This window comes from Dipodomys merriami, unplaced genomic scaffold (genome assembly GCF_024711535.1).
Source record: "Dipodomys merriami isolate MVZ:Mamm:240054 unplaced genomic scaffold, mDipMer1.0.p SCAF_120, whole genome shotgun sequence".
NCBI classification, from domain to species: Eukaryota; Metazoa; Chordata; class Mammalia; order Rodentia; family Heteromyidae; genus Dipodomys; species Dipodomys merriami.
The window spans coordinates 1,624,368-1,638,628 of NW_027202494.1; the positions used below are offsets into that span (position 1 = coordinate 1,624,368).

Here is a 14,261-nt window from a genome sequence, read left to right on the forward strand (position 1 = left end):
CCCATGTCTGGGAACGTGTCCTGGCAGGCAGACAGGGTCCACGGCTGCAGGCGCCATCTCAGCCCTGGAGAAGTCGGGGCTGGCTGGGAAGTGGGGCTGTCCGCTCTCCTTCCTGGCAGAGTGGGAGGAGGGAAGGTGGGGCTCTAGCACCCCACGACCTGCCAGCTGCCACCTTCCCCGTGAGCGGGCTTGCGGACAGGCTGAGCCTGCCCCGCGTCCCCGGGCTATGAAGCAGCCTCTTCAGCCCGGGCGACTGCGTTTGCAGACAAGACCGAATGACTGCGCAACGTGTGTGCGCAGGGAGACACCCACCGTCTGCCCGCTCACCGCTGTCGATCGTTTGTTTGCTCCAAGAAGTAATTACATCTGGGAATAGATCGAGTCCTCTCAGAAACCCCAGATAGGAGCTTATCAATCACACCACACCCGTGACCCCCCTCATCTGGGACTGAGACATGGCAAGACACACTGACGCCCTTCCCCACCCCACCCCCACCCTTGCCCGGTCACCAGGCTTGTCCGGGAAAGGACCTCTGCCTCTGATTTAGGCTGAGCTCAAGTTCTCTCACCCAAATCTGCAACCACGTCAAACAGACACTGAGAGCGGCTTCTGCCCCCCCCCCCCCATCGTGATCCTGATCGTGATTGTGAGATCACCACCCTGTGCATACAGGACGCTCCACCCCCACAAAGCACAACCCAGCCCAGCCCTCCGCAGCTTCAAGTTGGAGAAATCCTGGCTTACCTCCAACAGACTCAGGGTCCCCTTCAAATGCCAGACTCTAAGGCCATTCAGATATGAGCCATGCTCAGCCTGTACCACCACCTGTGATACAAAGGGACGAACGCCCACCCCGGCCCAGACCCCCAGCGCCAACCTTTCAGGGGTCCTGAACTTCCCCTCATTCATTCGTTAGTTCTGAAAGTCACCCAGTAGGCAGAACTGACTCACGAAAGAGGGCAGGCTCATACCATTACACGTGGGTGACTTTATTTGGAGAACAGAGTAAGACTTGGAAGAAATCTACAAAAATCACCCAGACGGTGAACGGGTTGGGGATTCTCTCCTGGGTGGCGTCTTCCCAGGTAGCTTGGGGGCTGCAGCCTCCGGTGTCCACGGTGGAGAATCAGAGGGGGTCAGGCACCCCACCAACGCGCCGTATGGGGCGGTGCCACGCTGAGGCTGCGGTGGGCGGGCTCGAGGGCGCTCTGGGGAGCTGGGGGCGGCGCTGCGCGTCACGCTGTTTTTCTGATCATCCCCAGGGCTTGGCAAGGAGCAGAGAAGTGGTCTTGCACACGGGCTGTGAAGGAAGCAGAGCAGCAGGGTTACCTAGGAGTTGACACCAGGACGAGGGGTCATGGGGCTGTTTGGTCCCCTACGTCCTGGACCCAGTTTCCCCATGACCAAACTGGTAGCTCCTGGTGAACTTCTGAGAAGTTCTCAACTTCGCCTCACCCTGGTGCCCATTTTAGAGATGAAGAAACTGAGGTGAGAAAGTGAGTCACTCTCTTACGGTCACATGGGGAGACGGAGCAGGAATACCAAGCCAGCTTTGCCGCTCCTGCACCCACCCCGGCCTGCAGCTCAAGGCTGTCTGCGATGCCCTGCCTGTGACCCCAGACACCACCGCTGAAAGTTCATGGGGCTGGGCACCAGTGGCTCATGCCTGTCATCCCAGCTACTCAGGAGGCTGAGATCTGAGGATCATGGTTCAAAGCCAGCCCGGACAGAAAAGTCTGTGAGACTCTTATCTCCAATAAACTGGAAGTGGTGCTGTGGCCCAAGTGGTAGAGCGCTCGCCTTGAGCGGAAGAGCTCAGGGACAGCGCCCAAGTTCATGGGTATCAATGTGTCAGATACACATCACACTGGAGGACAGCCTGGGTCCGCACCAGCTCCCCAGTTTCTTGAGAGCTCAATCCTGACATTCTGGAATCTGAAACCTGCTGTTTCCCCTGCTTCTCTCTCCCCTGGGGGAGCCTGTGCCCCTGGGACTCTCATGTGTCCTGCGGGCTGTCAGCTCTTGGGGACCCCTGGTGGCGGCCACCCCTAGACTTTTGTACACCCCAGCATGAGTGTCCCACCTGGAGCATGGCCCAGAGCCGAACCTGGGCACCACTGTCCCTCCCCCAGCGGCCCCCATGCCCAGATGCGCCCCTGGGGACCCTCAGAGCTCGGCCCATGTCGCCAGGGCCCGCTGCCTTGCGCAGCCCAGCTCCCAGCCCTGGAGGGGACACCGGTCATGTGACACACAGCATGTCCCACACCTGTCATTTTCTTGTCCGTCTACCTGCTGGCTTGGCCAGCCTCCTATCAGGGTGGGAACTCCAGAAAGATCCCTGGCACACACGGGGTATCCACAGACGACTGCTGAGCAGCTGTGTGGGGTTGGTACCACGCCTGTCACGGATGTGGGCGTGCACACGGGACTTGGGAATGCCAGAGGCACGCGTGGCTGATTCTCGGAGACCTCCAGGCAAAGGCCGGGAGAGCTGCCGCCGAGCCTGGTCTTAGATCAGTCTCCAGAGACACCGATGCGCTGGGTGTGGGGGCCGAGCCGGGGGAATGTACTGTTCTCCCAGCAGATCCAGCTGGACTCTCGTCCCCCCAGCAGGCCGGTGTCCGCCGGGTCACCTCCCCCTTACACACCCGCCGTTGCTTTGTTGAAAGGGTCACGGCTGCCCCCTTCCGGGCTCCGCCACATTCTTCGAGTCACCGTCTGAAACACAAGCATGGTACCATCAGGGCCTGGGTGACAGGTCCTGCTCAAAGGACCAAGGGAAGGCCCGACACCCGGCCCGAGCCGCTGTCCAGGCGCGGTGACCGGGGCCTGCAGCCTCCCTCACTTCTGCAGGCCCTGCGGGCGTGTCGGCTCACGCTCCACCTGGCCGCTCAGTCCTGCTGATCGTCGCCTCAGCCGCAAGGACTCAGGGCTGTCCCACAAGCCGGGCGCTGCCCCGATGGCTTATTCTTTAGGCTGAGCGGTCCTGTGCTCTCCTTGGGAAGTCCATCTCGGCAATCTGCTCTAAAGTGTCCTCCCTGTACCCAGTACGGGATGGGAGGAGCCAAGGCGGCATTATCATGACACGACCACTTGGTCTTCATTGAGGGTGGCGGTCCCTGGTTGGCGGGCGCTGCTTGGCACAGGAACTGGGTCTGTCGTCTCTACAGAGACAGTGCCAGCTCCAGACCAGAGAGAGGGCTAATGTTTGGTGAATACATGCGGTGAATTCTTTTTTATTTTTATTTTTATTTTTATTTTTTTTCCAGTCATGGGGCCTGAACTCTGGGCCTGGGCGCTGTCCCTCAGCTCTTCAGCTCAAGGCTAGCGCTCTACCACTGGAGCCAAGCACCACTTCCAGCTTTTTCTGCTTATGTGGTGCTGAGGAATCGAACCCAGGGCCTCATGCATGCAAGGCAAGCATTCTACCACTGAGCCACCTTCCCAGCCCCTCTTTTTTATTTTTTAAATCTCATATTAAGCCAGGCACCCGTGGCTCTCTCCTATAATCCTAGCTACTCAGCAGGCTGGGACCTGAGGACTGCAGTTCAAAGCCAGCCAGGGCAGGAAAGTCCATGAGGCTCTTATCTCCCATAAACTACTCAGAAAAAAAAATGGTGGAAGTGGGGCTGTGGTTCAAGTGGTAGAGCACTAGCTTTGGGCCAAAGAAGCTCAGGGACGTTGCCCAGGCCCAGAGTTCAAGCCCCAGGACTGGCAATAATTAAATATATTAAATAACTAAATCTATCTCATATTAGCATGACTTAATGGTACAAAGGAGTCTCAATGCGATATTTACAGCATATATAATGTGCTTTGGTCACATTATGCTCATCTGTGTTACTCCTTAACCGCTCTCTTTCAGTGAATTCTTGATAAAGATATACTGAATAGGTGGAAAAATAGAAGAGACAGATGGGTGGACTGGAGAGTGGAGGGACAGGAGAAAGGGTGAATGGGATAATGGAGGGAGAAGCAGATGGATGGATGAACAAATGGGTGGTTAGATAGAAGACAGGAGGGCTAGGTGGGTGGATAAGTAGATGGATGGATGGGTGGATGGATGGGTGGATGGATGGGTGGATGGATGGATGGGTGGATGCGCGAGTAGATGGATGGGTGGATGAATAGAGGAATAGATGTGCAGCAGGTGGGCAGATAGAGAGACGATGAGCAGACAAATCTCAGAAGGAAGGATGGCGTAGATAGGTGGAAGAAGGGCGGTGTCCACTACCTTTTCAAATTCCTCCCCTAGGAGCAGGAGAGGCAGAAGCATACCTGTCCCGGGCTCTGACGCTCACACGGGGCCCTGTTTGCTCTAACTCCCTCGGGCTCACACCTGCCCTGCCCCTTTATTCATTTATTTGTCACAAGGCTTGAATTCAGGGCCTGAACTCAGGGCCTGGGCACTGTTCCTGAGCTCTTTTGCTCAGGGCTAGTGCTCTACCACTTGAACCACAGCCCCACTTCCAGCATTTTTTTTCTGAATAGTTTATTGGAGATAAAAGCCACTTCCAGTTTTCTGGTGGTTAATTGGAGATGGATGTTCCTACACGGGCTGGCTTTGAATCGCGATCCTGGGATCTCAGCCTCCTGGGTAGCTAGGATGACAGGCGTGAGCCACCAGGGCCTGTCTTATTTATCATTATTTTTCCTTCTCCACCTAAGTAATGATTACTTCCCTTTCTTGTGACCCCTGTAAAGAATATTTGGTTTTATTTTTCCCTTACCTGGATATTCTTTGTAAAACCTGTGCCTCAGGAGCCGCCCATCTGGAAAACACACAAGAAGATAAAACTTGTGGGGCCGTGAGGCGGCCAGCCCGTCGGTCAGTGTCCTGGTCTGCGGCCAGCACCAAGGAAACGACTAAAGGTTGTAGCTCATGGTGCTTTCCCAAAGTTCAGATGAGAAGCCAGGACTGAAACCTCATCGTGAGTGCCCTTGTCTGTGGTGACAATGATCTCAGCATGTGACCCCGGACCCTCCCCCACCCAGGATGGCTCTACTCACCCCCCACTTTGTACTGACACGAATACACCTGGCACAGAAAGTGCAGGGGGTGTTTTGACATTGGGATTTTCCGGGGGAGGGCTGCCCGCTTGCCTGCGGCGGCCAGGTGGCCGCAGTGAGCCTCAGTCCCCATCAGAAGTGGTGCCCGCCATGAGCCGCGTGGCTGGGCCCAGAGGTGCTGTGTGATAGGTGTGTTTTGACCTAAGACAGTTTCAACTTGTGTCGGTTTACTGAAACGCAATCCTGCTGCTACACGTCGCAATGGACCTGTGAGTTTAAGCCCAGGCCTTTCTGGATAGGTCGTAGAGGAATAAATGTTCGAAGCAGTTCTGGTACATCACGGTGTACTAAAATTAGCCACCGGAGCGATTATCATCAGTTCTGACAGAGAGCCACAAAGCTCTGGGCCTCTGTTAGGACCAAGAGACCCAGAGGTAAGGACAAGGGCCGTGGGAGGCGGCCTGGGGTCTGATGGAGCTCTGGTGGAGCTCACTTTTGACGATGTGAATGGCGATCTTTCTGAAGTTCCTGACCCTCACGGCCAGCAGGAGGCGCTGTGGGTCTAGCGCTGTGCGGAGGCGCCGTTCTGCGTCTTCCCCGCTGGGGAAGTTTTGCAGACCTGAGCGCACACGCCATCTGCCATCTGTTTGTTCCCTTCACCTCCAAAGACAAACACTAAGGATGACAACGGCAAACCACGTCCTGGCTCAGACCCCAGGAGCCTACAGATTCTTGAACAATTCGAGTTCTGTGCATAGTAAGGCAGGCGCAGGGATGGATAGAAGGCAGCCAGTGATTGCTGACCACCGGTCGTTGGCTTGCCCTACTTGGAGGGCTTTGCCTGTGTGATTTCAGTCTATCTCTGGCAGTGTTCAGTGGCCCTGGACAGAGCAGGAAACTGAGGCTCTGAGAGCTAAAGAAATGGACCTGAAAGTCACCCATGTAGGTGGCACAGAGCAGAGTCACCGCCGGTCTGCCGGCCGGGAGCCCTGGCACCCAGCAGAGGGCAGGGCATCCAAGGAGGCACAGTCCTGGGTCAGGCCTGGGGTGGCTGTGGTAGCCCGTGCGCCAGGACCAGAAGGACTCGGGGCTCCCACAGTTACCCCGGAGGCAGGGCTTGGGGCACACTCACCCGCCTGCCCACGCTGCCTGACGCACTGGCCACGGTTGGGGATGCCCTCGGCCACGTCTCCGGGGCTCAGGATGTGGCACTCGTAGCCCGAGGGACAGAGCAGGGGCTCGGCGCCATCCTCAGTGGTGCTGCATGCCTCTGCTGGCGAGAGTCGGGGGCGCGGGGTCACAGGGCAGCCCTGCCCCCTGCCCCCCCATCCCGGCACCCACCCCAACTCCAGGCCACGCCTGTGTCACAGCACACATCACACACACGTGTACACACACACTCGTGCACACACACACACACGATGCATCAGTCATAGCCACAAGAACAGCTGTGGGCCAGTCGCACACCGGTACAGCCGGGCAGCCTGGTACGCGGTCACCCCACAGTCCCGGCTCAGGCTCTCCACCCTGTCAGGCCTTCTCATCAAGAAGCAGTGAACCCTGTATTATGATATTAGGGGTCACTGCCCCTCCCTCCTCCACACCTTGCCCCAGCGGAAGGCCAGGGAAGGGGCGGCCAGGAGATGGAGGATGTGGCTGGAAGCCTGAGAGGGGACAGTGGGCGGGGTGGGGCGGGCACCCCTCCCCCCTTCTCCTCCCCCCCCCCTGTACCTTGCAGGGCCTCCTCAGGGCCGTCCAGCAACCAGCCGTTGCCACCAAGCCAGCGGGGTTTGGGCTGCACCAGCCAGTCTAGCACTGAGACAGGAGGCCTGTGTCAGGTTGGGGGGCTCCCAGCACACTGCACCCCCGGGGGAGCAGCGGCCGAGGGTGTGGCTACAGGCTCATGCTCCAACTGTCCTCTGACACCCACTTTGAGTGAAGGCAAGGACCCTGGTGCCGGGCAGCATCATGGTTTCTAAGGAGCGGTCGGAGAGCCCTTCCCGCTGACCAGAGAACGAATGAATGCATTCATTCTTTCACCATTACCCAGTGCCTCGTAAGTGCACAGAGAGCAGTCTGCAGGCCAGCCACCGCAGGGGAGAAACAGGAGAGGCTGCCCCGTGGACAGGACTGTCTGGTCCAGCGCAGTCCCTCTGTCCCCCCAGGGCCTCCCCCCTGCCCCAGCCCCGCCCCTGCCCCGCCTACCTGGCGGGGGTGGCACCGCCTCCAGGCAGGCGTAGGCACAGCCATTGTAGCAGCAGCGCCGGTGGCGCGGGCACTCAGAGTCGGCCTGGCAGCGGGCAGCCTGGCAGGCGCCCGGGGGCAGCGTCCGGGGGGGTGGGGGGCAGCGGTCAGCGCGTGGCTGCCGGGGGCCGGGGGTGCCCTCCTCGGCCTGTGGGGGGACAGGAGAGCCGAGGGTCAGGGCAGCCAGGCTGCGTCCAGCTGTGCCCTGCGGGCCAGCGGTCACTCTCTTCGGGCCCGTGGGGAAAGTCGTGAGCCCCACAGAACCGGGCTTGGAGGGTGGGTTAAAAGTCGCTGTGCAGTGAGGTCCTGAGTTCAAGTCCCTCCCCCCGACGTGAATTAATCATTAAAGATGATAAAAAGATGCTATCATCTCTGCCCCAAACGTGACGGCTAGTCCGGAGGCTGCTGCACAAATGTCCACACACAAGTAGATCTCTCTACATACAGCACTGAGAACTTACCAGTCACACCCAGAACGAGAAAATCCCCAAGACGGCGTAGGCACATCTCACAGATGTAACCCTGGTAGGGGACGGGGGGGGGGGGGGAGGTCCCAGGAGGAAGGTTGAACTCCTCTTGGCTTTCAGTGCTTGAAGGCAGCACGGATGCGTCCGTCGAATGGGTGCCCAGGGGCAAGGTGACCAGGCAGTGCCCGGTTGTCCACCCTGGGAGGCGCATGCTGAGCTTGAGGCCCCAGAGCTGCGAGATCGCATTCCCGTTGGTTTCAGCCTCTCTGTGTATGGTTCTTTGTTATGGTTTTACCGAGAAGCTGGGTACCTGGCACGCTGCTGGTACATTCCATCCGTGTGTGTGAAGGGTTGCTTCCCCTAGCCTGAGTCTACAGCCACCCTGCCTCCCCCGGCCTCCCCCAGCCTCTCCCGGACCTCTCTGCCTCCGACCCTGAGCATTCTCCAAAGTGCAGCTCAGAGATGCTTTCTGCAATGCCCCCGGGTCGGCTCTCTCCCGTGCTCTGAGCCCTTGTTGGGTGTCCTTCCCACTCGTCTTAGGACAGACTCCCGAGTCTAACCTTAAGGGCTGTGCCAACCCTGACCTCATCTCCTGTCCCGGCCTTCCTGGCCGCCTGGTGCCGCCCTCTCCCCTCCTGAGCCTGCAGTCCACTCGCTGTCCGAGCTGGGAGCAGTGCCCTCCTCCCTCTCCCCATGGGCGGCCCCCTCTGTCCGTGCCCACCTCAGAGCCCCTCCTCGGGAGGTGCCCGCAGACCGCACGTCCTCCTGGATGCTCGCTGGGCTGCGGGACTGCCCGTTCTCCCGCTGACCGCAGCAGTGCGGGGAGCCATCGACACCGGGCAGCCGGCGGGTGAGCGCCAGGCTCTGCTCTTAATGGAGGTTCAAATCCAGACCGTGGGGTCTCCCTGGAGTCCCCAGAGGCTGATCACACCACCCTCTTGGGGCTGTGTGACTGTGGCGCACATGTGAACACACACACATTGCCCAGGATGGCGTCTAACCAGGGTGGAAGCCTATCTGCTGTCCGAGGTACATGCCACCTCTGTCCCGCTGGCCAGACATGCCTTCGGCCCAGGCTGACACATTCTGCGTGTGGATTGGCTGAGGTGGGGCGCAGGGGAGGGCAAAGCAGAGACTTTCAGGCCTCCCCAGGGATATGGTGGCCACCCAGGTCCTTCCTGCACAGCCAGCCCAGCCTGTGAGTGTGCACTGCTGGCCACGTCCTGCGGGGGGGGGGGGCGGGGGCTGTCCTAATCACCAGGAACAGGCCCTGCCCAGGCTGGCTTCTGGGGAGCAGCCTGGGGAGCCCCGCCATCTCTTCACTAACACACATGGGCCATTCGATGTAGGACAAACAGAATCGAACGCTATGCTGACATTTAGAAGCAGATGGCCGGAAGTAGCACTGTGGCTCAGGTGGTAGAACGGCTAACCTTGAGCAAAAGCATCTCAGGGATGATGCCCAGGCACTGAGTTCAAGCCCCAGGCCCAGCACCAAAAAATAAAATACAATTTAATAAAAGAAGAACATGGAAGAGGACAGCGAAAGGAGCCACCTCCCCTGCTCTGGCCAGCCATTTCCAAGCCGCACGCCGGGCACAGTTCCAGCCATTAGAGTCACCTCCCTCTTCTGCAGAATGAACTCAATTGAACTAATGGCCTCACTGGTGGAGCCTGGGGGGTGTTAATCCTGATCCACCTTGACAGCGGCCCCGCCCACGTCAGAGGCCCCACCCACAGGCCAGGCCAGAGGGGCCAGCTACCTGCCTGTCTAGCCTGCCTCAGAACGGGGCCTCATGGATGGGGTAGGGGACCCCGGGGGGAGGGGGGTTGGGGGCACGGAGCAGGGGGGCGGGGGGGAGAGCCGCGCTCTCACCTCCCTCCCGCCGGCCCTGGCCCCATAACTCGGTTAATGATGATCCCAGCAGGGATCCGCCCAGAGATCAATTTTAGTTGTACGCCTTCTCTCAGAATTTGGGCAGAACAATGGAGACAAGTACCCGAGGTCCAGGGCAGCCGCCAGACAGTAGGGCCCCACGCTCACTCGGAAGGGCTTCGGGTTCAGAATGTTCTGTGCCATGCAAGGCAGCCCTCAGGATGGCTCTGAACAAAGGACCTTTTCCAGAATCCCAGAGAACCATCCAGAGGTGACCGCTGCGCCCCTCCCCACCCCTGAGCACCAGCACACCAATTGCCCACTAGTAACTAGCACCTGGATTACCCAGAGCAATGAAGAGAGAGCTGTGATGATGGAAGGAGGAAGAGGAAGAAGGTAGTGATCGGCAACAGTGGCTGTCAGGCCTCCTTGGTGGCCCTATCTACTAGCCGACCGATGGCCGCCTGACCCAGCAGCTGGCAGGGGGACCAGCGGCCCAGTGTGGTTGGTGGGCAGACCAGGGGCGTCTGATGCTGCATACCCCTCGTGTTGCCTAATGCTACGCTGTCACGAGTGTTGTCCTGCATTGCTTGCAGAACACTGATGGGCTGAGAGTTTGCATCTTCGTGGCTCCGTGGCGGATGCCAGAACCGAGCAGGCCGGGTCCCAGCCGCCGGAGCTCCACGCTGCCAGAGCCCACAGGCCCCTGCGAGACACGCACAGGCAGCAAGGGAAAGCGGGGCTGGACTGCCTCACCGTGGCTGGCTGGGACCAGCGCACCCCTGGCCAAGTGTCTAGGAGGAAGGGGCCGTGGAAGCAGCCCAGGCACAGGCCCCTGCCCAAGCACTGCTCTCTGGGGCTGCATGGGCCAGCCCAGTCCTGGCTGCATCATGAGGAAAACGGGCAGGGTGTGGGCTCCGTACTTGGGGACACCACGGGCTCAGAACCTGGGCCGTAGAGTCACCGTGGTGGCCAGACAGGCGGGGTTTGCTAAATCCTCACTCGGAATGTAAGACTCTCACGCCTCTGCGTCCTGTTATTAGCCCACTTCACTGGTAGGGAAACCGAGGCACAGGACACATCTATGTTCACATTCCTGCTGGATGCTATCATATACAAGTGTGGGGTGTAAATAAGCAGACAGGACACACCCAGAATGGGGAAACCCACAGACAGGGCTGGGAGGAGAGGGTGGGTGCTGCCCAGGGGGTTCAAGTCTGCGCGGGATGGAGAGGTGGGGGTTGAACCACACTGCAGAGGTACTAAATGCCCTTGTACTGTTTATTTGAAATGGTGAGTTTTATGTCCTATGAATTGCATCTCAATTTTTTAAGATGTAAACAGTATGAATAAAATAACACTATGCCAAAAAAAAATGCTGTGTCTAACTGCTTCATGAAACCGTCTAGACACCACACCACAAAATATCCACAGGCCATGTCTTTTAGGAAGACTTTAGATCATTTTGATTTATGTACAACTTTCTGTATTGCCTGATTTATTTTTTTTTTTTTTGCAGTGAACATCATTATTTTTATGATTGGGGAAAAGTGTGGTGTGAGTTCATTTCCATTTAGGGGAAAAGCATCTAGCCCGCAGAGCAGCTCCCCTGTTCCCCTGCGTCCACCCCCCCCCCAGCTCACGGTGCTCACGCGAGGGCTCTGCCCTTCTTTAGAATGTCCCTGTGGCTTAACGGCCTGGCCACGCTAATAAAAACGTACCCTTGGATGGGCTTGGAGGGTGGAGGAAGAAGCCAACTTTCCTCCAAGTATTATTTGCTCTTCCTCTAGATTTCAGACGTCAAAGATCTAAAAATAAAAGCCTCCCTGGAACACAGGGAGCTCAGCGTCCTGACAAATGCCATTTCCTGACGTCCTGGACCCCAGAACTGGGCACTGGAAACACAACTGGGAGCAGGGTGGAGGGAAGTTTCTCAGAGAGGCCCTTGGAAGACCAGAATCTCCTAGGCTGCCAGCTCAGCCAGCACTCCTGAGCCCTGCAGAGCCTTCTATGCCTGTAATCATGCTCCGAGAGGTTTTCCTGTAAAACCTCACTCAGTCATTAATGGCGCGTTCAGAATTCAGGCACACAGTACACAGCAAACACCAGCTGTTAGGAAAGCAGCTAAGAGAACCTTTGTGGGGTATTTGGAAAAAGGGCCCTTAAGGATGTGACCGGGGGGTTGGCATGGGGGACCTGCTACAACGACCTAGCATGGGGACAGGGGACGCGGAGACGCTGACGATGATGACGTTAGAGAACCTCACTGCAGACTGAGCCGGGCAGAGCCTGAGCCGGGCAGAGCCTGAGCCGGGCAGAGCCTCCACTGGGAGCCCAAGGCCCGTATCCTCTCTGCCACGGACTGTGCAGGGACAGGGAGATGTTACCATAGCTCAGCCCTGCTCTAGGCTGCACACCAGTCCTCCAAACAAAGAGGTCACGCTGCCCGAAGTGAGCCTGGCCAGACCCAGGCAGCCATGCCCACTGACTCAGAGCTGGCTCACCGCTAGCTAACTTGCAGGCACAGGTGTGGGGCCGCCCAAGAGGAGAGGGAAGAGGGCCTGGTTGTCCTGGATGGATGGATATACAGATCGGGAGCAGCAAGACTAGCAAAATACAGTAAATACAAGAAATGATGAACTAATAAGTACACTCTTCCTTTCTTTTCAATATATATAAATTATGTTAGTCAGTGTTCTGGTGCTGAGACAAAACACCATGAAGATGGAAGGCGTATCCTGGCTCAAGGTGTAGAGGTCTTCTGGTCTGCTGCCTGTAGGGCAGTGGACGCACGGTGGAAGATGTGGTAAGCTGCTCACCTCACGGTGGCCAGGAAGCAGAGAGGAAGGGGCGGGGACAAGATGTGCTCATCAAGGATACCACCAGGCGTTACTTCCTCCAGTGGCTCCACCCCAAGCTCCCTCCACCCCCGCCCCGTCTGTCCCATTCAGAGAGGAAGCCGTCAGAGGACGGAGCCATTCATGAAGTCCGTCAGAACCTTCAGGATCCACTCACCTCTGAAGGCCTCACCTCCCAACACTCTCGGAGCCAAACTAGACAGATTATTAATTGCAAACACGCAGGCATTAATTTGTAATGGAGGCAGGTATGGAGCCCAGGGGTCCTAAGTGTCACGCTAAATGAGTAAAATCCACCTGGCTGAGAGAAGGGCGAGGAGGGGTCACCCTGGGAACAGGCCTCTCTTACCTAGTTCAGGTCTCTGCTTACCTATTCTCTGTGAATTCCCCGAACGGAGATCTGCTCTCCCAGGCCCCGGCACCCACAGCCCAGGGCCGCCCGTGCCTGCCAAACAATGGCAGTCGGAATGGGTCTGTAGGGATGGATGCGGCTGCCTTTTGTGAATGAGATTGTTGGTGCCCAGAGAGATCAATCAACACCTTGAATCACACAGCAGGGAGGGCAGAGTCTAGACTCAAACCCAGCCCCTTGCTCCAGATGCCTGCTCCTCGCTCCTCGCTCCTCGCCACCAGCTCACGCTGTCAGCCCTGCTGTCCTTTGCCCTGTCCACTCCTTGTCGCACCTTTCAGGGTGGGAGCTGGTGTCTCCATCCCTCGGGACCCCCCCCCCCACACACACACTCCAGCAGCTTCTGGTAAATAATGACAGGACGGACCCATCCCCACACGAATGCACAGCGGGTAACTGAGTCCTCCACACCTTCGGCTGGCAGCCTGGCCAGAGCCCGGGGGTCCAGGGACAGCTAGCGTTCACCTGCCATCGCCCGCCCTGACTGGCTGGGCCAGGAGACCCCCGCCCTGGCCCACCTGGGGACGCTGGAGGGAGAGGCCAGCCTTGACCGTCAGGGCCCCTCTGCCCCCCTCCGCCCCCTCCCCGCCCCGGGCCCAGCACTCACGCGGGACCTCTCAGCCAGCCGGGGGTGCAGCGCCCGCTTCCAGATATTCTTGGCGGAGGTGACTTGGAGAAGCAGCAGCAGGAAGGGCAGAGCCCGGAGCCCCGTCCTCCTCCCGCCGCGGCCCATCCCGGAGTCAGAAGGCACTGATTTCCTCTGGGGCCAGCGACCCTGCGATGCTCTGGGGAGGAGCAGAGGTGGAGGGGAGGGCAGGGGAGGGACCCTCGGGCTGGGTGGGGCCAAAGTGTGTAACTTGCCAGGCTCTGAGTTCCCCTCGGCCTGGCCCGGGTCCCCGGGGATCCTGGGTCCCTCCCAGTACCCGCCCCGCCCCTCCGCAGCAGGGGCCGCTGGCTGGCCTGGTTATTTTTGGGTCTCCCTGTATCCCCCCGGCGGGCGCAGGCCGCCCCGCAGCTCAGACGGGGGGGGGGCACTGGGCGGCTGGCGACGTGGCCGGGAGGGGCCCTGTCCCCATCCACTCTCCTCAGACAGCGCCGCTCAGCCTGCGGGAAGGGAGGGGCAACTCCTCGGTCCGGCTCCCAGCCGTGTCGGCTCTGGAGGATGCTTCCCCGAGTGACTCTGGGGGTGACTGCCCTGGACCCTGGTTCTGCGGGGGCCTGAGGACCACCCCTATCCCCACCCAATCACCGCCCCCAGTCCCCACAGTGCTGGGGGCATCCGCTGGGGCGGAGGGCGGTACACTGCCTCTACTGCTGGGCACACTAGCACACACCTGTAATTCCAGCAACTCCAGAGGGGAGGAGATCCAACTAGATAGAGCTACTGTAGTCCAAG

The 14,261-nt window shown here is 58.9% G+C and overlaps 1 protein-coding gene across 2 annotated transcripts; it reads right to left on the bottom strand.

The window, feature by feature from the left end:
• Window positions 1–969: 969 nt before the first annotated feature.
• LOC138823532 (WAP four-disulfide core domain protein 1) lies at window positions 970–14,261 on the bottom strand. 2 transcript variants are annotated; one of them, XM_070016909.1, is made up of 8 exons: window positions 14,200–14,261; window positions 13,473–13,650; window positions 7,217–7,403; window positions 6,743–6,826; window positions 6,144–6,284; window positions 4,732–4,773; window positions 2,650–2,719; window positions 970–1,301 (listed from the first exon to the last, which is right to left on the bottom strand). In XM_070016909.1, the coding sequence occupies exons 2-7, from the start codon at window positions 13,596–13,598 to the stop codon at window positions 2,673–2,675; spliced, it is 627 nt and encodes a 208-aa protein (XP_069873010.1). In that variant the 5' UTR covers window positions 13,599–13,650; window positions 14,200–14,261; the 3' UTR covers window positions 970–1,301; window positions 2,650–2,672. The 2 variants fall into 2 exon arrangements, with proteins under 2 accessions (XP_069873010.1, XP_069873011.1); XM_070016910.1 differs by lacking the exon at window positions 14,200–14,261 and having other exon boundaries at window positions 13,473–13,747.

What these genes read in the sequence shown, in the direction of transcription:
- LOC138823532 (XM_070016909.1), bottom strand. Translation starts at nt 13,598, where the DNA reads ATGGGCCGCGGCGGGAGGAGGACGGGGCTCCGGGCTCTGCCCTTCCTG. An exon ending in GGCGGTGCCACCCCCGCCAG is followed by an intron (nt 6,827 to 7,216) that starts GTAGGCGGGGCA and finishes CTCCTGTCTCAG; the next exon opens with TGCTAGACTGGCTGGTGCAG. An exon ending in CAGGCAGCGTGGGCAGGCGG is followed by an intron (nt 4,774 to 6,143) that starts GTGAGTGTGCCC and finishes TGTGTTTTCCAG; the next exon opens with ATGGGCGGCTCCTGAGGCAC.